The 24,381-nt window shown below is 33.7% G+C and overlaps 3 protein-coding genes across 3 annotated transcripts; 2 read left to right on the top strand and 1 right to left on the bottom strand.

The window, feature by feature from the left end:
- Positions 1-2,789: 2,789 nt before the first annotated feature.
- Positions 2,790-7,723, top strand: LOC110625546 (serine-threonine kinase receptor-associated protein). Its single transcript, XM_021771173.2, has 7 exons — positions 2,790-3,312; positions 4,344-4,479; positions 4,585-4,666; positions 5,284-5,459; positions 6,312-6,449; positions 6,532-6,671; positions 7,289-7,723. Exons 1-7 carry the CDS (start codon positions 3,195-3,197, stop codon positions 7,549-7,551), a joined length of 1,053 nt encoding a protein of 350 aa, XP_021626865.1. The 5' UTR covers positions 2,790-3,194; the 3' UTR covers positions 7,552-7,723.
- Positions 7,724-14,496: 6,773 nt separating this feature from the next.
- LOC110626500 (probable histone H2A variant 3) lies at positions 14,497-17,666 on the top strand. Its single transcript, XM_021772419.2, has 2 exons — positions 14,497-14,741; positions 17,194-17,666. Exons 1-2 carry the CDS (start codon positions 14,634-14,636, stop codon positions 17,488-17,490), a joined length of 405 nt encoding a protein of 134 aa, XP_021628111.1. The 5' UTR covers positions 14,497-14,633; the 3' UTR covers positions 17,491-17,666.
- Positions 17,667-18,247: 581 nt separating this feature from the next.
- Positions 18,248-23,833, bottom strand: LOC110626499. The gene is made up of 7 exons (XM_021772418.2): positions 23,089-23,833; positions 21,946-22,253; positions 20,912-21,643; positions 20,378-20,506; positions 19,560-19,763; positions 19,147-19,347; positions 18,248-18,829 (listed from the first exon to the last, which is right to left on the bottom strand). The coding sequence occupies exons 1-7, from the start codon at positions 23,360-23,362 to the stop codon at positions 18,707-18,709; spliced, it is 1,971 nt and encodes a 656-aa protein (XP_021628110.1). The 5' UTR covers positions 23,363-23,833; the 3' UTR covers positions 18,248-18,706.
- Between the last annotated feature and the right edge of the window lie 548 nt (positions 23,834-24,381).

Below are 24,381 nucleotides of genomic sequence, written 5' to 3'. Positions count from 1 at the left end.
GGCAATCCGAATCAGATAATAGCACAAGCCCAATAGGGGAGTAGGCCCAATCACTCACCAATCCTGTCTGCATGCGTGTCAGGGTGAATTAAATGGCCGCCTGCGTGGAGAAGAAGGGGACTGACACGTCCGTATGTACGGGTCTGAAGTACACAGACAGGTAGCACTATAGACGTGGGGGCAGGAAAAAGGGGTTCTCTCCTCTCTTCTCCTCTCTTATGGCTTCTTTTTCTTCGGCTGGAGGGTCTCCATATTTTGGAGGAATTCCATAAAATATTATATCATAAACCTGACTTACGCGTCGGAGGGTTTCCACCGGGGACATTCCGGTAGACCCCTCACCATTTTTCCTTATTCTGCAGGCCCTTTCATCAAATAGAATATTAAGAGACTCATTTGATTTGATGGACCCATATGATGAAAAGAAGATCATATCTATTATGGAGAGAAGGAGGATAAAAAGATTTATCAATCTCTAAACTTATCTCAAGAGGAGAAAGTGGCCATGATCTTGTAAGGGCTCCACTGGAATTTTGGATATTAGTAATAAAGCCATATTTCCCCCCTATATCTATCATCATCCTAACCTTTCAAATTGTCTCAGAAAAAAATAAACCTGGATTCTTTGAACCTTGGCATTTCTGATGAGGAAAAGTAGGTCATGGATGATGTGAGCTGTCTATATAATAATAAAAAAAAAATTGAAAATAAAAATGAATGAGGACTCTCTTTTTTCCTCCCCATAACTCAACATCATCAATAATCCTTTTTTTATTCAATTAATTATTATGTCTTTCTATTTTTTAGCCAGGACCTCCTTTATTTATTCATTTATTTATTTTACTCTTTGGCAGATCCCTGGATCCAAATCAAAATTTAATTTCACCTTAATTTACTATTTTATTTATTTTTATTTAAATGAATACTGATTATCTTGTGTAATAATTATATTAAATAAATATTCTACATTTTGCTAAAGATATGGGTGATATTAGAGGTCAGAGCATATAAAATCCCTTCCATGTGGTTACTAATGAGAATTTAACTATATTAATTATTTGTGTATACTATACTTGTATCAATTAATTATATTTAAATTTTTTTATTAATATTACACAAATTCTTGCATTTGTATTTAATTAATTCTAGATAAAAAATATATATAATTTTGTAGTTATATTACATATAAATTTTTGTATGTATTTAATTTATTTTATATATAAATAAATATATTAATTAATTCTATAAATATAATATAAAAATTAAAAGAAAAAGAGAGAGAAAAGTAGAGAAGAGTATCGTGGTTTTACACCGGTGATTGGGGTTTCGATCTCGGCTTTTTCTTTTGCTTGTATGATCTAAATTCCTCACTTATGCATTTTTCAAAGATTTTTTTAAAGTGGTTTTAGATTTGAATTTTGAATTTTTTTTATGTATTGTTGCGTTTTTTTGGGTGAATTGTTGAGATTCTTGGTTTTTTTTTTTCTCCTCTAGTGGCTAACATCTTAAGAGTTGTGTTGTAGATTTTGTGACTAATCCCTCGATGGTTAGGAAATTATTTTTTAAAGAGAGTTTTCATTGTCAGCTCGATAGAAATTTTATCGAATGCGTGTGATGGTGGTGGTTTTGAAATTTTCACAGTCATAGTATATTTGGTTTCCTTAAATTACAAACAGCTCTTTTGGAGAGTGTCTCCATCGTCCTATTGAACTGTATTTTCTATTAATTAATTTTAGCAGATACTTTTCTCATATAGTATTAATGATTGACTTTTTTATTTGATTATTATTTCTAATTTTACCGTGTTGTAATATAAAATATTAAAATAATTTTTTTATTAATAATTTTATTATTAATTTTATCGCTTTTGATTTTTAATTTTAAGTTTATTGGATTTAATTGTTGGACTAAATTATACTTTTGAATCGAAATGTTTTAGGTTATTTTCTTTAGGCTAAATTTAAGTTGTTTAATGTACGTTTTATCCATTTAAATTATGGAATGGAATTTCAGATAAATAAAAAAGAGTTTATATTAATTAAATGCATTCATTAAAATTAGGTACACAATCATTGAGAACCTGAACCACATCAATGAGCTTTTAATAATGCTAAAAGAAAAGGAGGGAATACATGATTCTGTGGACTGACTTACGTTATCTCAAGGGACCCACGAATTTTTTTATTTATTTTTTGATGTGACAAATATTACTTTAAATTATAATCATTATCCAATATTATTAAATCAAATTATTTATATTTTAAAATATAAATATTTATTAACTTTTTATTTGGATCGAAAAAAAGAAAAATCAAAATAAGTAAGAAAAATAAAATTATAGGTAAAAGAGTCATGCAGATATTACAAAAGTCAAGTAAAGTTTGAGAATTTGGTATTACTCAAAGTGTCTCTTAGAAAAAAGGGGTGATTCAGTTCTAGAAGAAAGATAAATTAGCTTCGCGGTATATCGAATCCTTTAAAATCTTATAAAAAATTAGAAATATATCGTATAAGCTGAATTTATCTGCTTCGATGGAGAGAATCTATCCGATTTTTTATATTTTCATATTAAAAAAATTCGTGTCATATTTCCATATTAAGAAAATTCGTGTCAGATCTGGATAAGATTCTTAGTGAGCCCCGTGTGTAGATCTAAAAAGATCTCACTAAAGGATATCTCAGAAAGAACAAATGCTTTCCAGTGCTAAAATCAGAATTTTCAAAAACATATGAGCTAAGTTTCAGATTTTGAAAAGGAGCAGCCCCATCATTGCAAAAATTAAAATAAAATAAAATACAAATTCATCCCTTTAAAGGCACAACCATCTGCATTTTCGTCTCTGCGTTTAGCCCTCTGTAACTTTCTATTTTTCATTTTTATTTTTCCCTTTTAATTTAATAATAATTATTTATTTTCCATAGACAGAATTTTCAGAGCTTTAGCAAGAGTGAATCATAGTTTCAGCGAGTAACATTCCTTACAAGAAAGAAATACATATGTAAATTGAAAAAAGAAAAAGGAAATCAACTTTATTTTATTTTGATATTAGAGTTCGTTGTGCATTTCAATTGTGAATTGGATTTTGTGTCAGTGTTTTGTTCAAAAAGACGAAAGGGAAAGGGATTTATCTGATTTTATCTATTAGGGTTTTTTGGGGCGTTGTTGAATTGATTATTGTTTATTGAGAGGGGACATGGACAAGAAGAAGGTGGCAGTGCCTTTAGTTTGCCACGGGCATTCGCGTCCTGTTGTGGATTTGTTCTACAGCCCTGTTACTCCTGACGGCTTTTTTCTCATAAGTGCCAGCAAAGGTATGTGTCCTTTTTTTTCTTGGCAATGTTTTGTTTAACTTCTAAATTTGGACCCAATAACATTTTTATCTAATGGCTTTTCTTTAGTTAGCGTTTTAGTATTACATTTAAGGTCAAGCTTTCATGTTACCTGTTAATACTAATTATATTCAGTGACATGAATTTTTAATTGGGTCTTATTTGAATAGTCTTATAATAGTTTGTTTAAGGTATGGTCTTACTCTGTTGCCTTTTTGAGTTTTGAATTTGGGTCTTACTTCTAGTATAGGGATTGCTTAGTTTATATGGTCTCAGTTGTATTACATTTGGTTTTGTTTTAACTTTGAATTTGTTTTACATGGGCTTTAGTGATGATTCTGTTATTGAAAATTCAAATTTAAATGTGAATTTTTCAACTTATACTGTTTGTTAACTGCAAATTGGGATTTAATCATTTAAATTCTGAATTCAGTGTGTTCTCTTCACTTTCCCCTATTACTTTGCTCTAATTTAGACTTAGATTTGCACATCAAGTAGTATTATAGTGTTTATTATGTTCTGAAATTGTGAACATGGATTCTGGCATATTGTTCTGAAATGGAGTTTTCTTCATTAGCTTTAGCGTTTTAGTGCTTAAAAACATATTTAAAAAAGTTGTTATATGCTAAAGCGTTTTTTGAAAAGTGTTGTTATAGCATATGTGGGATCTATCGTTAAAGAATCCTTAAGAAAAGAAATCTTTGACCAATAAACACCTAAAAGTAATAATTGAATCCCAAATGAGTAAACTAATAATCTACAAGCATAAGGAGCTTGCAAAATCTAAATCATGGCAAAACCAAGTGTTAATGATAATGATGTTAATGGCTTAATATTCAAATTTTGTTTGAGTAGCCTTGAGGTTCAACTGCATTACTCAATTTGAAGGTTTCTTTACAGCTTCATTTGGTACTTACCGGCTGTGTCTCAGATTAGCACTACTAATTATTGCTCTTCATTGATGCGACTTCTTAATTCATTGCTTTGAATCAATATTGTTCTTTGAAATTCAGATTCTAGCCCAATGTTGAGAAATGGGGAGACTGGAGATTGGATTGGAACCTTTGAAGGACATAAAGGTGCAGTGTGGAGTTGTTGCCTCGATACTAATGCATTACGGGCAGCATCTGCCTCTGCAGATTTTACTGCGTATGTAGTTAAGCTTGTTCTTTTCAGAGTAATTGTACATTTTGATAAAGAAAGTAATTATTTTTTGGAAGTTATATAATAAGACAAGCTGTTTTATTGTTTTAGGAAATTGTGGGATGCATTAACTGGAGATGAATTGCACTCTTTCGATCACAAGCACATTGTTCGGGCTTGTGCATTCTCAGAGGTATTAAGAAATCTGTTTCACTTGTCTGTTCAGATGCTATTTTCTTGACTTTGGGAGAGGCAACCTTTGTCTTCTGCATGAAAAGAAAAGTTTTCTTTTTTGTGTCTTTAAAAGCCAATCCGAAGAATACTATGTAATTGAAGCTTAGTTGAGTTGAACAGATTGTGTGTCCTTAAATGCTCAAGGGTCTTGAATACTTCATTTTATAACCTAGGATAATGATTGAAGCAACAGGAGTAATCAAATGATAAATTTTATGCTTATGATTGTTTCAATATGCCTTCAGCAGATCTGTTGTTTCTGCACTGTAATCCTTCAATCATTTTGTAAAATTGAATGGCTAAATTTATTTAGTTTCACAATTTTGATTACCAAGTTTAATTGGGTATTATTAGAAAATTTAATTCTCTACAAATATGAAATATATTGGGTATACCTGCATCTCCTAGAAAACATTATTGTCCTACACCAGATTTTTTAATCTTTTACATTCTTTTAGTTATGCATATAATCACTTGGTTGATTAATCATTGTGGAATTCATGAGTGAAAATATGTATAGTCTCATTGCTTTTTTCCTTACTTTATGCATACAGTTCTTAAGTTATTCTTGAGCAGGATACACACCTTCTACTTACTGGTGGGATGGAGAAAATTCTTCGTATATTTGACTTGAATCGTCCAGATGCACCCCCTAGAGAAGTTGATAGTTCACCTGGTTCAATTAGAACAGTTGCATGGCTTCACAGTGACCAGACTATACTAAGTTCATGTACTGATATTGGTGGCGTGAGGTATGAATGTTGAATGATGTGAAGATGATTTTAGTTTGAATCAAAGCTAAATTGGTTCTTTTGGTTGGTTGAACATGGGGTTTGTGAGCCTGATTATGTCTAGAAAATTAAACAATGTGAAAATGTCATAAAGTTTGGAAACATGTTGCTGCTTACTTAAGCATTGTGAAAAATTTTGCAAAAGACGTATCATTTGGCATTCTCTTCTTTGTAAGATTTCTTGAGTTAAAATAGTTATATTATTTTCCCTCTGCTCCTAGAAGGCTGAAGGATGTTACTCATTTGGGTTTGCATTCTATCATGCTTCTCAAATGGAACATTTCACACATATTCTTTCAAGTAGCCATGTGAGGAAGTTTGTATCAATTGCCAGCTAAGTTAACTGCTTAAAGGCACAGACAAATGGGTGAAGGCATGGAGTTTGATTGTGGTGTTATGTCAACTAAATCAGTTTAATTCAATCCCTTTTCAAGTAAGTTGCTTGATAGGCCAGTAAACCTTCCAGTTGTCATGCTTAATTCCAAATAATGCATTCTGAGTTCACTTAAATCACCACTTGACTACCCAGTACTTGTTATGATTACTTGTAAAGATTTGAAGTAGCATGTCATTGATTGGTTTTTTGAGCTGTATGCAAGATAGCAAATTTGTGGTCAGTCTAAGTTGTTGCTTATGGTCTGACTCTGCTCATTATGACTTCATCTTTGCTATCATCACATGTGAAGGCAAAATTGATGCTCTTTTGTCGTAATCTATAATTAAATTAATCAGTTGCAGAACAATTTCCTTATCTTGTTTAGGAAAGCTTTACTGTGGAAATTTCTCCCCTTGTAATTAATTGGTGACTCATAGGTTATGGGACATACGAAGCGGCAAAGTTGTCCAAACACTTGAGACAAAGTCACCTGTAACTAGTGCTGAAGTTAGTGTGGATGGTCGCTATATAACTACTGCTGATGGGTCTGCAGTTAAATTTTGGGATGCAAATCAGTAAGTTGTATTTGGATTCCTCATTTTGATTTGGTAATTTTGTAGACATTCACCAGTAATGTTCCTTCTTGTTCATTTCCAGCTTTGGGCTGGTCAAGAGCTACAATATGCCATGCAATGTGGAATCAGCTTCATTGGAACCAAAACTTGGTAATAAATTTGTTGCTGGTGGAGAAGATATGTGGATCCATATATTTGATTTCAATACAGGAGAACAGATTGGTATGTATTTCTAAACTGGTTGGACCTTCAGATTACATTGTTAAGAACCAAGTGCAGAACTTGGTGCTCAGCATTTTCAAATTGTGCTGAATAGGTTGTTTGCTTCTTTGTAACCACTGCATCCTTTTCACATTGTTCTCAACATTTTCACATTGTGCAAAACCAACTACATGCAAGATAACTTAGTTGTCGATTTAATTAAATACTCCAGTCTCCATTAAGGTCCGAGACTTGATGCAAAAATTTCATCTGTTCTCACAAAGTTTTTGGGCACGGCAGTTTGTCAATTATTGTAGTCTTCAACCAAGCAGTATTCTAGGCTAAGGTTATTTTGTGCTTGCAAAAAAGAGAAAAAAAATTATTATCCAACCCGAATGGCAGATGAGATGTATTTATTGGTTTGATCGGTGATCCTTGACCAATCTTTTTTTTCTTTTTTTTTTTTGCCCTTTTTATACCAAAGGACCAATATTATTTGGTACGTCTGCTTCCTTTCCGTTTCATTTGTTTTCCTTTGAAAATGAGGATTATGTTGAGTCGTCACACAGATGCATTGCACGTCAATGCATCAATCCAGTGTTTAACCAGCATCTTGCATGTGGCTTTTTATTATGCAGGATGCAATAAGGGTCACCATGGTCCAGTTCACTGCGTGAGATTCTCGCCTGGAGGTGAATCCTATGCTTCAGGATCTGAAGATGGGACTATCAGAATATGGCAGACAGGCCCTGCAAACCTGGAAGAAAATGATTCAGTCGCCGGAAATGGGCCAGCTGGGAAAGTGACGACATCAGCTGATGATGTTGGCCATAAGTTGGAAGGCTTCCATATGAGCAAAGAAGGGAAAAGTTGTGAGAACGAGAAGGCAACCGATGACTGATTAAGGCTACTGCTTTAGATTGTCCATTTTGGTCTTTGGTGGAGTGTGAAGTTGTAGGCAATGTGCGCGTGACTTTTTGGGTGTTGTTCGTCTGTGGAAATAAATGGACTTAGAAATCTTTTATTATTTTTCTTCCCTCCTGCAAAGGTAAAAGTATATCACTTTTTAATTTTTTTAAAAAAAAGCCTTCGTTGTTTATTTATGTGTTACTAGCAAAAAATGTTAAACTTTATCACTCTTAATAATTATGTCTTATTTACTTTTATATCCATCAATTCGAAATTATACCGATTGAAAGTGCTCCTACCATATTATTTTACATAAATTACACTTTAATTTTTAAATTTTAGTATAATTAATAGATAAATTTTTTTATTTTTAAAATCGAACACTTAAACTCCTATATTTTTATTACCTTTAAACCGAAGGTTGTTCGTCCTAAAATCTCTTAAAAAGAAAGAAATAATTTAATTTGTATAAATATCCTTTCTTGAATTCTTCTATTTTTCTCTATTTCATCTCTCTCAAATCCCATAATCCTTCTTTTCAACATTCAACAAATTTTAAACACAATTCAACGAGGAGGTTGATTTCTTCAAGGTAGAGTGTAATAGTAATGTTACATAATATTTGTCCAAAATAAATGATGAATTGTCACCACAAGACAAAAACCACATGATAAAGATCTAACAAGTGAGAAATACGGTCTCGTCCGAGTAAAATGAGACTCGAACACTTTAATTCCCGAATTGTTATCATGATTTGCCCTCCCTTGATAAGCGAAGTCTTGGCAATAGAGTTACCATTATCAAGCCCTTCCCTGATAAGCGAACTCTTGGCAACAAAATTATCATTATCAGGCACATTCTTATTTTGCCTGAGATCACAGAATTACCCACTTATTAGTTGGTGATGTCTCTTACTAAATAGTCGGCCATATTATTGCTAAATTTTCAAGAAATATTATATTTATATTCATTTTTTTACAACATAAAAGGGGAACGATTACATAGGTAAAGACGCTATCTCTAAGACTACTCAAGTTCTAAGTAATCCATTACATTCTCTCTGTTCTTCCCGATACTGACTTGAGTGTCGGAGTAGGTGCCCACCGCCTCACATTTCCTTTCTTACAGGTTCTAGACATTCATAGCCCTATTCTAATCCAATCACATCATCAATCTAATCTTAACGACATCATTTGATTCCATTGCCAGGAGATCTATTAAATCCTCTTTTGGATCACGACTGGTCTCCTATCGTCTTACCTCACTCAAAATGGCTGGAAGTCCTACAGCTGCTATCAATATCGCTACCAACGAAGGAGTCATTTTTCCTCTACCCTAGATAACTGGGAGAACACGCCCCCAGTGATCAACAAAGCAAACTTTAATAATTTAAACACAAAGCAAATACTCCAGTATATCCAAAGGTTGTGGCTACTCTTAAGCAGTATAAGGTTCGGAAAGAGACATCTAAAATGGACCCTAGAAGAAGGGAGAATGCCTCCGTAGACATCCCAAAGGCCCAGACGGAAGTGGCCAAATTACAGCATAGAGGTAAGTCTGAATCTGAAGATGAATTTGATGAAGCTCCGAAAGGAGTGGATTGGAAGCTAGTACAAGTCGTGCAAAGATACCAAAAAGAACAGGAAGAGGATTTCAGTTTAGATGGTGTCTTGCCTTTTTTAGAAGAGATACTAGCGAAAATCTTTTCCACTAAGTTCAAGTTGCCCAGCTTAGACAAGTATGATGGAACGGCAGACCTCCAAAGTCATCTAGCTATTTTTAGGATTATACAGTTGCAGGATGTAAATGATTTTGTATTATGTCAAGTATTCCTATCAACACTCACAGGTTTGACTCAAAAATGGTATCAACACTTAAGTCTAAGTTTAATCCAAAACTTTACATAGTTTGCTACGATATTCAAATCTAGATTTATCACTTGCATACCTTCTAAAAAGCTTTCCTCAAACCTGCAGAAAATCTGCTAGGGAAAGAGCGAGTCTTTAAGGAATTATATTTTCCATTTCAATGCTGAAACCATACAAGTGGAAGAGTTGAATCATGAGATAACATGTGAGGCACTAAAGAAAGAAACCCGTAATGTCAAGCTCATGGATTCCTTAATAAAAAAATCTAGCCACGACGTACCAACAGTTGATAAGCAAGGTCCAGAAGTATATCAGGTTGGATAATGAGGTTCAGGCATGAAAAGAAAATAAGAAGGAAAATCAAAAGCTACATCAAAAACCCAAGAGATGAGCCCATAAGGGGATCACAAGAACTACCACATCTCGCAAAAGAAGGACGAACAGAGTAAGTATAAGAATTATATCCTGCTAAGTGACTCACGAACTCATATCTTGATGTGGATCAGGAAAAATGATAAAGAAATCAGGTTGTTACCCAAACTCAATCTTGAGAAGACGGAAAAATGAGACAGGACCAAGTATTGTCGCTTCTACGAAAACATGGCCACACAATGGAAGAATATCGACAATTAAAGGACGAAATTGAGAGACTTATAAGGTATGACACCCTCCAAAAATTCACGAGAAAAGGAAAAGAATGGCAGAGGTCTAAGCCCGGGGAAACAACCGCTGAGACAACTCCTAATAGAGAACTCATAGGAGTCATACATGTGATAACAAAAGGACCTAGCGAGGCATAGGCAAATTACAAACATATTCACCGAAAAGTTAGGAAAATTTTGAAGTCCTGAAAAAAAAATTTACCCATGAGGGTCGTCCTCCGGAAATCTCATGAGATTCTAGTATCATTCACATTTTGACAGCAATTTAGTCCTAGCCGTGGATATTTTTTTAATAATAAAGCCAACAAAGTTTTTTTATATGGTATGCTCTTCGATGAAAAGGGACAACAGACCACTTAGGTGTTGGTCCCACGAATCAAAGCCATAAGGCAGTCTTTGCCAGACCAGGTCACAAGGTGGCTTCCGCTATACTACTTGGGTGTTAGTCCCACAAATCAAGGCCACAAGGCAGTTCTCGTCAAGTCAGGTCACAAGGCAGCTTTCGCCATACCACTTAGATGTTGGTCCCACGAATCAAGACTACAAGGCAATTCTTGCCAGGCCGGGTTTCAAGGTGGCTTCCGCCAGACCACTTGGGCGTTGGTCCTATGAATCAAAGCCACAAGGTCGTCTTCACCAGGCTAGGTCATAAAGCGGCTTTCGCCATATCACTTGAGTGTTGGTCCCACGAATCAAGGCCACAAGGTAGTCTTTGCCAGACCAAGTCACAAGGCGGCTTTCGTCAGACCACTTGGGTGTTAGTCCCACAAATCAAGGCCACAAGGCAGTCTTTGCTAAACTAGGTCACAAGGCGGATTTCGCCAGATCACTTGGGTGTTAGTCCCACGAATCAAGGCTACAAGGCAGTTCTCGCCAGGCCAGGTCACAAGGTGATGCTTGGAGAAGATGATGAACCTTCATAAAGGTAGTTTTAACGGCAGCGTTAAATGCAGCACGATAAACATTGCAGTAGCCATTAAAAGGATCAATAGGCGAAGAGACATGAGTAGCAAGGAGCTAATCTCGAGAGACCATGTGTTTCGGACCTCGATAAAAGATGTCCACTTCGAATTTGAAGAAAGGAATACTAGTGGGGACATCTGATATTACATAATATCCGCCCAAAGTAAGCTATGAGTTGTCACCACAAGATAGAAGTCACATATCAAGGATTTGACAAGTGAAAAATACAGTTTTGCTAGAGTAAAAGGAGACCCAGACACTTTAACACCCGGATTGTTGTCATGGTTTGTCCTCCCCTGATAAGCCGAGTCTTGGCAATAAAGTTACCGTTATTAGGCACATTCCCATTTCGCTTGAGATCGCGGGATTACCCACTTATTAGCTAGCGATGTCCATTACCGAGTAGTAGGCCACATCATTGCTGAATTTTCAGAAAATACTATATTTATCTTCATTTTCTTACAATATAAAAGGAAAACGATCACAGAGTCAAATGTACACTATCTCTAAGACTACTCAAGTTCTAAGTAATCCATTACATTCTCTCTATTCTTTTCGATATTAGCTTGAGCGTCGGAGTTGTTGTCGTAGACACCTACCACCGCCTCACACTTTCTCTCTTATAGGTTCTAGCCAATTGTAAACCAATTCTAGTCCAGTTACATCATCAATTTAATCTCAACGACATCAAACAGCATCTGCAATTACACTGATATGCTTGCCGAGAAGCTTCGGTTACTTGTCGGCGTAATTGTAAAAGTTTCAAATGAAATAATTGTAATAGATGAATTCAAATGGAGAAATTAAAAAACCCAAATGAAATTATAGTTTTAGATTGTGAATAATAAGTCATACAAGTAAAAATAGGCTATTATCAATATTGATTTATCAAAAGTGAAAATTACACTCAACCTAGTATTCAACAAAATAGCCAAATCATAGACCAAAATACATAGATTAGTATCATTTGAATTACAACAACCAATTTCAAGCCAAAACAAAATGATAAACATTTCTTTAATTATTAGGATCAGTAAAACAAAATCCAGATAAGAAATTTGCACAAATTAGATGAGAAACACAATATAACAAGCAATCAAGATAGATATACAAACTAGCACATCAAATATAATTATGGGTCAGTAATATTAAAAGAGTCCTGAACTGAGATGACCAGTGGTAGTAGGTGTAGGATTAGTAGCTAGAGAACTCTAGCAAATCCCTATCAAAAAACAACTTGTGGAAATGTAAAGAGACAACAGAAAGAGAAACTTATAGTTGTTGGTGTTGTATCCAACATTCAAGAAAGAAAGAAAAAGGAGAAAAAGGAAAGAGTTTTCTATGTGGGTATGATTAATTATAGAGATTTCTCAATTGGAATAAAAGTGAGTATTCTCTTCTTCAATAGTTACAGGATGATACCTTTATGAAGTCTCTGCAACTAAGTGCGAAGAAAACTGAGTCTTGGTGTTGGGAAGAAGAGAGAGGGGGTTTCGTGGGTAATGAACAAGTGGAATATAATTCCAGGTCAACTACCATCTGGGAAAAGTAAGAGTGTTTATGAAATTTAAAATATTTCTTTCTCATTTTAACAGATTTTAAAATGAAATAACTTACAATTTATACGAAATAAAAATATAAGGATTTAAATGTTTGGTATTAAAAATAAAAAAATTAATCCGTTAATTATGTTAAAACTTAAAAATTAAAATATAATTTACTCTTTTATTTTTACACATAACTAAATTTTAATTTCAGTTTCAATTAAAGATTAATAGAAGAACAAATAATATATTGTTTTATGTCTATAATTAAATGGACTGAAATGTTAATAATTTTTTTTGGAAAGTATATATATATAAACTAGTATTTAAAATGGTTTTATCAGACAAGATAACTTGAAAAAGTTTCAAGGTGATAATATCTTCCTATTTCCTTTTTATATAGTTAATTTTAAATATTTTTTAATTTTCACCTATTGTGTCCAATCTTTAAAACTTACATTCATCTATTAATAGAAATATAGCATCATTATCACTTTATTATACATCATCACAATATAATATAAAATAATTATTAAAAAATTATTTATTTTATAATTTTCTATAATTCTACTTTATATTTTAAAAATAACTGATTTAATTCAATTTTTTTCAAAATTTTTCAACCATTAAAAAATTATTCAGATACCTTTCAAAGGGAAATATCATATCATTATTACATTATTATATTATTTTTAAGTCATGACAATATAATATAATATTATTATAATTATATAATGTTTTATATTTATAAAATAATTAATAAATTTTAATAAAAATTTAATTGATAATTTTATAGGAGAAAAGATCAAATTTACTCTTAAATTATATAACGAGAGTCAAAATAATTAATTTTACGTTTGAGTTTAAATTTACATATAAATTATTATTAAAATGCAGATAAATTTAAATAAAATTAAATACACCGAAAAAAATATAACTCCCACTTTAAAGCAATGGTTTCATTTGATTTTTAATAATAATTTATAAGTAAATTTAGATTGAAAAATAAAATTTAATATTTTATCTTATCTTTATAAATATTTAATTGTAAGTCTAACTCAATACTTTAACATTAATTGACATTTTTTATACCTATAGTGTAAATTGTTGATGACATCTAATATTAATAAGGGTAAAATAGTACGAAAAAAAGTTAATTGCTCCTAGAATTTTAAAAAGTTTCAATGGAATAAATTAATAAAAATACAACTAGTTAATATTTAACTTGAGAATGAAAAATAATGATTGGTTAGACTTAGAGTTTTGATCCAGTTGTGGCTTAAGTTTAACATAAAGGAGTTAACGATTGGTACAATTAATTTAATTCAATATACACTAAGAAAAATAACTAATGATTTTTTTAAAAACTACAAACTAACTAATTAGGGATAAAAATTTTAAAAAATTAATTAGTTTATTTCTTTAAATTATAAAAATCAAATAATAACATTTATAAATTTAATCTGGTAACAAATTTATTTAAATAAATTTAAAAAAATTTATATTTTAATATAACGATCTTTAATTTTCAGTTTAAAAAAAATAAATAAGTAATAATTTAAAAAATCATAAGACAAATCAAATGAAAGCTCGTAATCAAATTTATAAATTATTTTGATATTTTTTAAAATAATTAAAAGATTATTTTAATAAAAATAAAAATAAAATAAAAATAGTAATTAAATCACATATTTTTAAAAAATTTTTAATCAGAGATGGATTTAGATTTATTTACATATATATATATATTTAAAATTATAATTAGCGAGGGTAGGCCCACAGCTTAAATTCAAGTACATTATCCGCTTATATATCCACGTGTATGACGACGATCCGTGAATTCTAGCAAAGTACAAGGGTAATTTCGTCAAATCATTAATATAGAGCCACCATTTCGATTCCAGAATCCCAGATCGCGTTTGGTTCTCAAAGTCACCTAGTGTTGCTTCCGGGGCCTTAGCAGCTCTTTGTTTTATCCCCGTTTCTGGCATTTTCTTCTGGATTTCGCATAAGAAACCCTAGATTTTGGGAGCGATAATGTCGGGCAAGGGAGCCAAAGGCTTGATTACGGGCAAATCCACTCTTAATAACAAAGACAAGGACAAGAAGAAGCCTGTCTCTCGCTCCTCTCGCGCTGGTCTCCAGGTCCATTTCTCTTCACTCTCTCTCTCTGTTTATGCACCTACAAATGAACGATATTGATTTTCTCTTCCACCCGTCGTGTTTGTTTGCTCCTGTCTAGCCAATGTGTTGAATTCGGGATTTTTTTTTTTTAATTCCAAAGCAATGTGATTTTTATTTGTATTTTTTTTTAGGATAAGCGTTTTTTTTTTTTGTTAAAGTTTCTGCGCTCTTCTATCATTAGCTAGTTGAACTCTGAACATTGAGTTTACTGAGATGATAAGCAATGGGGGAGAGAAGGAACTGAAGACTGAACAGAAAGCTTTTTAAAAAAATAAAGCTAGAAATTCCCTAAAAAGTTTACTTATTTTCAGTTGGTACGCTGTATGTGGTGGGCAAGATCTTCTGTTGGTGAATATCTTTGTAGTGGAAAACTGTAACATTATCTTGAAGGGTGGGAAAATAGTTGGGTATATTCTCTCTTATTTCTTTTTCTCACCAATTTTCTTCTTAACCAGAAACTCCAATGTTGCCAAACACTATTTTAGTTCATAGGATGGGAAGCATTATAAGTTTTCTTGACATCAGAGTTACTTTAGAGAGTCGTCCTACACATATAGACCACATTCCTGGGTCTTGGATGATTAGGATTACAAACACACATAAATTTAAGTTGAGATCAAAGTCTGTCTTTGTCCCATTTTTTATTAGGTTCTTGTTAGAATCTATTCAACAATCAGAAGGACATGCTTTCAATCACTTAATTCTCAAGGATTAATGTTTTCAGAAATACCCTGGTTGCTGATATCGGATATACGCACCTTCCACAATTAATTTCCATTCTCCTCAAAGGTTAAAATTGTACTTGTCGTTCTAGAAGAAGTGCATGGATTTTTTTTGAACTTGTTGTTAGCCTTACATTTTGATGTTTGCATCACATGTCTGAATAATCTTTCTTGAAAGGTTTTGATCACAATTTAGTCACATGAACTAGAAAAATGAAAGGTGTGAAAAAGTTTTGACATGGTACTTTTTTCCTTATCCAAGAAAGGAGAGGCTTTTAACAATCATCATCATTGCTCACTGAAGTATCTATCTCCACTCTCCAGGACGTATTTTTGGTTTCTCAATTCCAGAAGTAGGATAATGAAAAAGCAAAGTGCAATTTTGTCAATTAATGTAATTGGCACTATGTAGATTGTGGAGAAAAAATAGTTACTTTTGTGTATTTGCGTTTTACTTTCTCTACCAAGTACCAAGTGCCCTTTCCATGATCTTTTCTATGTTCAAGAAAAAAGCTCCCAGACTCTAAATGAGAAGCCCATGCTTACACCAGGAATATCATCTGCAATTTACAGCTGTAGGCCTGAAAGCTTTTGTAAGAGAACTTGGAATGAGGAATGTCTAGTTAATAAAGAGAGCTATACAAGTGGGAGGAACTTTGGCACATCAGCATTGCAAGAGAGGATGAGTTACAAGATAAAAACATTCTTGCTATAGCTATTATAGGCAAGATTCCCTTGTTCAACATCAAGAGAGTTGTGTGTTTCCATCAGGATGTGTCTTGCAGTTACTGCAGAAGGTGGTTACTGGAGGATTATATGTTTATACATGTATAATAGATAAATAGTTCCCTATACACACACTTTCCAAGAATGAGGCTATGTGTTTGTATCTCTCTTCCTTATTGTCATGTGTGACCGCCATTTCATGTCATCTATGAGTGTGGATGCAGCATGGTGTTTATAGACAACTTAATGGGAGTAAGAAGTGAGATAATAATGTTTGATACTTTGGTTATTGACATGCCTGTTAAAAAATGGTTATGAGCGGATTTATTGTTGTAATTACTAACAAAGATGTTAAATGAAATATGTGGTGAACTTTTAAAATAAAATGAATGGTATTGGGGAGTGCTTGGTTGAATAAGCTTGCAAGTACCAAAATGAAAAACAAGTCTCCTAACTTTCTTTTCTTGGACTTATTAGCCCAAAAAACATTATGAACGAATAGGACAGATCCATTTTATAAACTAAAATAAACGCTCTATGTTGGGAAGACACTGGTCTTTCCTTATTCATTACTGCACATGTCAAGTAAACAACACTTGTGCAAGAACAAATACAAGATTTGGTTTTTGGTGTGCACGTTTGCAATAATTAGGAATACTGTTGGAGGGCAATGAGATAATTCTCACAAAGAATCTAATGCCTGAAGTACAAGAGAGATGAATTTGACATTTTCTATTCACGTCAGAAGTTGCTTTATGGATATTTATTACTGAAGAACTTGTTGGATCTGAATGCATGGGATATGACTTTATATCTGTTTGATAATTCTGTTTCAAACAGCTCAGCTCAACTCTTTCTTGTCTGATGTAATATCTTTTCATGAAGTTTACAGTTTTATTTAAATTGCATCTATTGTTATTATTATTATTATTTTCATTAACCATTCCACTAAATCTTTCCTGCAGTTTCCTGTGGGGCGGGTTCATCGACTATTGAAAACCAGGGTGTCTGCTAATGGAAGGGTTGGGGCAACAGCTGCTGTTTATACAGCAGCTATCCTGGAGTATCTTACTGCTGAGGTGTTAGAGCTGGCAGGGAATGCAAGCAAGGATCTGAAGGTGAAACGTATAACACCAAGGCATTTACAACTTGCTATACGAGGGGATGAAGAACTTGACACCCTCATCAAAGGAACAATCGCTGGAGGTGGAGTTATCCCGCACATTCACAAATCTCTAATCAACAAATCCTCCAAAGAGTAACCTTAGCTTTATTTTATGTTTGTATCCTAGTAAAAGCTGATAAGAATGTATGAGAAACAGTGATAAGCGAGGAGCCCAATTGTGCTTTAGCAATCTTTCTTTTTTTTTTTTTTTTTTTTTCATTATTGAAGTGAGACTTGAATGTTGTTTGAAAAGCATTTTAGTTTTTATGTGTTGATCTCTGTTTTGGAAAAGCATTATTGGATCACATTTATTTAAGATAGTGATATGATTTACAACAACATAGAATAGGAGACAAAGTGTGACGATCAAAATAAATGTGGTAGCAAAGTAGCAGGGTACGAGGCTTGCATCCCATATTATTATAAGATTCTTTTAGACTTGGGTTCCCCAATAAGAGCTCACCCTACTCTCACGAATGCTGAGCTAAATCCATTTCATGTAATTTTTGTCCTAATCTATAAATAATGGGATATTCGTCTCTCCTAACATGGTTCTGCCCTTTTCCCACTAATGTATCTTATATTGATTAACCCCTTAACATATGGGCTTTGGGGAACAGTTTTACATTAGAATTCTTTCTTGCTGTCAACTTAATCTATAATGCCTCCATCCTATCCTTGCAAAGAACCTTTGGATGCAAGGGCAATCTACCACACCCTACAATTTTTATTCCGAAAGATCATTCTCCCCAACCTTGTCCATTGGGACCACTACCCTTTGTATTATAACATTTGATAGAATGAATTTCTTATTGTCACTAATCATATATAACATAACAGTGAAGGAAAAAATAGGAGAGAAAAGATAAAGCATCTATTATCTATTTACATGAGGCAAGAAAAGTTCAAAGGACTTCTGAAACACCATTCTGGTATGCATGCATTCCAGTCGAATTGAATGTACAAAATGTGTGCCATTTCCCACTCCTTAAGTTGGAAACAGCAAGGACTTTCCAAAATAAGCTTTCAATTACTTGGATTTTCTGGATGAAAATTTAAAGGAGAGCATATTAAAAATACAAAGTTAGAAGCTATATAAAAACCCTGTGGAATCAGGGTTCGGACGCAAGCCGGAAAATAGAACACCAAAAACACCCCAAATAAGAGACGCTGTCGGCCTCCCTCCAGGGTAAATTGCTTTGGGGAAAAAGAGATCAAGAAGGGGAAGAAAGGGAGGGTAAGAAAAGTGAAAGAAGCAAGAAAAACTGCTACAACAAATACAAGCCTATTGATAAGTTAGAAGAAAGGATGTCCTATTGGCTTTCCAAATCTGGTCTCAACAATAGTCTGCTTATGAATGGTGAGATAGCGGCAAGTAATGCCTTGGGGCACTCCTCATGTGGAAGATGGCCACATCCAGATATGGCAACCAGTCTCTGCAATTAAAAGAAAATGCAGCAATAAATAATCAAATAATATTCTTCCATTTACAACTTCTCCAAGACCAAGTAAAACCAATCATCATCCTAGCAAGACTTTTCCATAAGAAGATGTTTTTTCATGTCATGTGAGTAGAACTGATAAGCCATGAGATTTTGAAATTATGTGGTCTAATTTGATAGCTCTAATCAATGGAATGACCACCGAGAAAAATAATATAAATTTTCATCTTGGCAAACTTAGTTGTTTTATGTCCAACTTGAGGACTCCCAACCTCGCATGAAGCTATGAAATAGGGAAGAGAGGAACTTACAGAATTTACAAGTTTGGAAGCCATAGCTTGGCAGGACTTAAGAGGAACAAGGGCATCTTCAGCACCTGTGATGACTAACAACGGCATCTCTTCCACTGCCTTCAGCAACAATGAATAATTTTGTGGCGAAAGGACAGTCTCACATGAAAGTTTACCTATCTCATGGAGAGCTTCATCCCAACCTTCAACGTATAAAGGGGCCTGGTTGCACAGGAGAACAGCCACGTCAATGCAAAGATTAACACATTTGAATTCCACAAGCAAAATATAAAATAAATCATTCAAATATTGTGCAACATGCATGACTAGTTCACATACAAAAGAAAAAAAAACTCCCTAAGATCAGTTATAATAGGTTTTAATGCTGAAAAAAAAAGTGCAAAAACTATATAACATTAAAGAAGCAATAATACCTTATAGAGGCTTAAAGTCTCCGCTGTTAGCTTGGCAGAATCATACCATGCGTGCCGGTTCACCACTTGAACAATTTCTGTTCGAAGTAGGGGGCGAACCAGGTGCTTCTTCCCAAGTGAAGTGCGCAACAATATCCTAGCAAAGGCAGGAACCACTTCTCTTGACAAACTGACATTTAGCAATACCAGTGCCTTTATGGTCACCTGAATGATGCACAAACATATGGGAAATGAGAAAAAAGTTTAGACACTTTGATAAGACACCCAAAACTGCATAGTGTTTTCTGTTCTATTTAATAGTCTATATTTGTGAAATTATTGAAAGTTCAAGTGTCAAATTATTTTAACAGATAGCCATCCATGCATACATGCATAAGATGTATATTATGCACTGCTAGAGACAGGACAAAGAACAGTAATGTTATTCTTCACATTCATAATAAACTACCGAAGGTAATGCTTATAGAATGAGGAAACCAAAGCATCCAATAACAAGCATAGAAGAGACGGCTTGAAAATTTGCATAACAACAAAAAATAAAACAGAATAAATTAACACCATTGAAGGTCTCAATGTCTCCATCCTTCAAGCAATAATAGTGGCAGCCACAGCAGCCATTGAACTCATCATCATTAATTCACCGTTTCTGGTATAACCCCAGCAGAGACCAATAGACAAGGTCACCTTACTCTTTTGTTATTTAACTTATTTTCTTCCCCTCTTTTAATTTGGTTATCAAATTTAAGCTACACAACAACATATTTTCAACTGCTGAAAGAAGTCTACACTATAAAGAAAACCAAAAAGATCTTACTAACATTGAAAGAATTCATGGACGTTTGAAGCCTTTGTGCAGCCATCAGAGCGAGCAAGCCTCCATCATCATGACCAACAAGAACCACCGAAGAAAACCCCATCTCAGAACAGAAAGCAAGAAGCAGATCAACCTGAGAGACATTAAAACAGATACAAACTTCAAATTACCTGACAAGCAGTCATTCAAGTCCTGCAAAATAAATAGACTGCAAGTCTGTAGAACTGCTTATCAGGAGTAAACTATTTCATAATTTATATTACATTCCAGAGATATAAAATTGAATTTACAAAAGGCGATGATAAATCGAGTTCAATGAACATTTCTAACACAATGAACTCTTATTCAGTTGCCTGTAGGTTTCTCTTTCATTTTCCTCCATCTTAATATGTTTTTTATTATCATTTAATCGATAATATTGCATGATACTTATCCCTTAATCCAAAATACTGACACAACTTTGGCATCATCTTCTGTCCTTACCCAGTACTGGTTACAGGCAAAATGCATTGAACTAAAGAATAGCATAATGAATTACCTGAGTTTCAAGCTTATAAGGATTTGGCAATTCTTTATCTTCCCAATCCTTACGGCGAGGCCGAGAAGTTAATCCCCAACCAGGCCGATCAAAAGCAGCAACTGAGCAACCAACCTGCCGAGCAAGAGCACCCATCACATGCCTCCATGAGAAAACTCCTCCTCCGAAGCCATGAATTAGAACGACACCAAATTGACCATTTTCCTCCAAATCTTGCTCAGGAGACCCAGAGTTCACTTTACTCATTTCATTCTCAACAACATCATCTAGGTTCAAAATTGGAATCTCCTCAGAAAGTGCAGGGGAAGTTGGAGAAACATCCAATAGGGGAGCATATAGGGAAGAACTATGAAATTGATTACTGTAACTCCTATGGAGATTATGCTGGGTTTTCAATAATCCATTGATTGGCGGCCTCTCAAGTTTAAGCCTTCCTACCGTCATCTTCTGTGAGCTACAGATAGGAGGGGGTTCAAGAAAAGCAGTGGAAGATAAAGAACGAGGCGGTGAACCAGGCAAACAGAGCTTGTAGTGGACAGTAAGCCCTTGGCATGCAATGAATAAACTATCTATGTCAGCAAGCAGTCTGATTGGAAGTTCCCCTTCATCGAGCACAGTTCCAAAGGGCTTTCGCCTCATTTCACTGTCACTTTTGGGGGTTCTTCCTGAAGTGGGAGTGGGAGACCGTGGCACCTTCTGGTAACCAGAGAAAACACTTTTGCAAGATAGTACCTGAAATTTTAGTTCAATAGATGTAAGAGAATAAAAATTAACATGTTAAATTTTGGCAATAAACTATCACTAACCAAGAGAAATTCAGATGACATAGCTGCATAGAAAAAATTTGACTGAAAATAGAACCTAGTCAACAACCAGAAGATTTGATGGGAAGGAAACACGAAGAATTTTCCTTTGACATGCACAATTTGACAAAATTTGTAATTACAAATAAGAAAAAACCTCACACAAAATTAGGTAGTGCAAGAGACATTAAAGAGTTGAGAAAGGTAAACTAAAACTATGGCATAACTTACAGCCTCTGGATCAACTCGATGAAACAAAAGCTTTCTCCGTGCTCTGCAGCTTGTTCTATAAGCAACTACAGCATGACCAAGAGCAAAAACCACTGATGAAAGAAACAAGACAGGCATTCCCCAAGATTTCTTCAAATGAAGCTTTTGTCTTGAAAGGGAGGATGAAGCTTCAGCCTCAATTTGAGAATTTACAGTGAAAACACAAGCCTTAAGTGAAAGAAGAAGAATTGAGACCATAGAACAGAGTGTCACAGTTCCAAAATAGGGACCATGTGAGAGAGCAGGGGCATCACACATCAAATAAACACCTGCCGTCATCAACAAGAAATGAGCAGTTCAGCACATAAATGAGATAATTGATAAATAGTCAATACTGCCGCTGCAAACATATCAACAAACTTAAGAGATTGGCATGCACAGAATCATCTGTCCAACCATGTTCTTTATTTGCATAAAAGCATGTAAAAAATCTACTGTAAAGTTTCTAGCCAAAAAAAAAAAGATGAAAAAATCACTATCATTCCATTTGACAGTTTTAAGTGCTTGTTTTCATACTTCCTGCCATACTACGATTCTCCAATCAAAAGAAATAAACCCAGTTTTGAGCTTACATTTTCTAAACAACTACAGAAAAGCAGAAGTCGTCACTTTTGAAACCACAGAAAATATTAAGAAATTAGAACTTAAAACTCCAGAATCCCTTCTGTCGCATTAAAAAATTTAAAAGTAATAGTTTCAAAAAAACTTCCACTTAATTTGTCTGCAACCAAACATAAAAATCAATAACATATAAATTTGAAGATAAATAAATATGTACACAGACAATCATTACATTTGATGCACATAAAAGGGGAAAAGGTGGTGATTAAGCATTGCTCTAGGTTACCGTAATGTAAGCTTCTTTTTCCAGTTCCCGATTAAAAGAAGAGCAACTTATGATATATAAAAACCTTCTTCTCTCAATTATCAGCATAAAAAATTCAAATAGAGCATTTAGAAGGGGAAAAATCATAATGAGCATGCTAAAAGAATTAAGGAAGAAAAAAACATAATTCTACTCAAATACATTCAAAACCAAGCAGCAAATCGAATCTGTATTTTCTATAAAAAAAGAAAGAATGAATTTCAAAAAAAAAAACGTACAGATGATGATAAGAGATCTGACAACGGAAACAAGAGGAATATCCGTCAAGGAGCTCTTGAAGGCGTATCTATGCAAATGCTCCTTAACTCCATAGCAACTCAAACACGTAAAACTCGAAACCAAAACGCACTGCACCAAAACATCTCCAATAGCCACCAGCACCGGCATAGAAGACACCAGCAACGACGCTACCATCGCCACCATAAAAATAACCGTGCGTACACATCTTTTCACCTTGTCCAACACCAAAAGACATCCTTTAGCCGGCGCCATGGGCGTAGTTCTATTCACACAGCCCGTCCGATTCAAACAAAACAATGATTACAAAAAAACAAAGATTAAATTCCAACTCTAAATTGCAGAAAACGAATTTGCTGTCCGTTCTCAACGTTACACTGGACTTGAAACCCTAGCTGACCGGAGGATTGCATGTATATAATAAGATTGTGATCAGGCGGCGGTCTACTAGCCATTTGAGTTGGATCAATTCAATTATCCGGCGAGGAAGGAAGGACTGAAAGTAATTTGAGACTCAACAGCCGCATAAGGAGATTGCTTGAAAACGCCTTACCGTTAGGGTTTCAAAAGAGAAAGAGAGAGAAAGCTTTTGATCTTTCTTCGCTTCGCTTCGCTTCGGTTTCTTCTCTCCTTTTTTTTTGAATATCAACGCATTATGTGCTGTTGTGTTAATGTGTTTTTGTGTGAATGCGAATCTATTTCTCTCTCTTGTTTTTCTTCTGTTTTTTTTTTAATGCTTTCTAATTGTTTTTTATCTCTCTAACCGGTCCCCATCTTCTCCCTCCTCTTTCTTCTCCATCTCCTTCCTCGTGAATCCGTGTAATTTTTTTTTTTTTACTTCTTTTCTGAATTTCGTTGTTCGTACCGTAAATTATTTAATTAAATAAATAAATAACGGTAATTTTTTATCCGACAACATATACTGACTGCTTTCTTGTGCGTGGACTGAAATGCCCTTGTCCTTATTTTACTTTGTCTTTTAAAAAAATAATAATAACAATAATCTTTGACACACTTTTTACCCATTAAACTGCTTTGGACTAAAACTTATTATTTACTTTCACTCGTAATTTTATTTATTTTATTTTTTATATATATTTAAAAAAATATTTTTTTTAAAAAATTTTTAATTATATTAATCTTAAAAATATTAACTTTATTAAATATAAATAAAATATTTTAAATATTTACTTATAAAAATAATATTTAATAAAAATTATTTTAAAAATATAATAAAATTAAATAAAATTATAATAATCTATTTATATGTTATT

Source organism: Manihot esculenta, chromosome 11 (assembly GCF_001659605.2).
Source record: "Manihot esculenta cultivar AM560-2 chromosome 11, M.esculenta_v8, whole genome shotgun sequence".
Taxonomy (NCBI): Eukaryota; Viridiplantae; Streptophyta; class Magnoliopsida; order Malpighiales; family Euphorbiaceae; genus Manihot; species Manihot esculenta.
The sequence above is the reverse complement of the archived record's forward strand: the minus strand, read 5'-3'. Positions and strand labels throughout refer to the sequence as shown.

Coding starts and splice junctions, on each gene's coding strand:
- LOC110625546 (XM_021771173.2), top strand. CDS start 3,195: ATGGACAAGAAGAAGGTGGCAGTGCCTTTAGTTTGCCACGGGCATTCG. Junction 3,313..4,343: donor TCTCATAAGTGCCAGCAAAG/GTATGTGTCCTT, acceptor TTTGAAATTCAG/ATTCTAGCCCAATGTTGAGA. Junction 6,672..7,288: donor CAATACAGGAGAACAGATTG/GTATGTATTTCT, acceptor TTTATTATGCAG/GATGCAATAAGGGTCACCAT.
- LOC110626500 (XM_021772419.2), top strand. CDS start 14,634: ATGTCGGGCAAGGGAGCCAAAGGCTTGATTACGGGCAAATCCACTCTT. Junction 14,742..17,193: donor CCTCTCGCGCTGGTCTCCAG/GTCCATTTCTCT, acceptor TCTTTCCTGCAG/TTTCCTGTGGGGCGGGTTCA.
- LOC110626499 (XM_021772418.2), bottom strand. CDS start 23,362: ATGGCGCCGGCTAAAGGATGTCTTTTGGTGTTGGACAAGGTGAAAAGA. Junction 19,764..20,377: donor CGTCCATGAATTCTTTCAAT/GTTAGTAAGATC, acceptor TGCATCATTCAG/GTGACCATAAAGGCACTGGT. Junction 19,348..19,559: donor AGACTTTAAGCCTCTATAAG/GTATTATTGCTT, acceptor CTGTGCAACCAG/GCCCCTTTATACGTTGAAGG.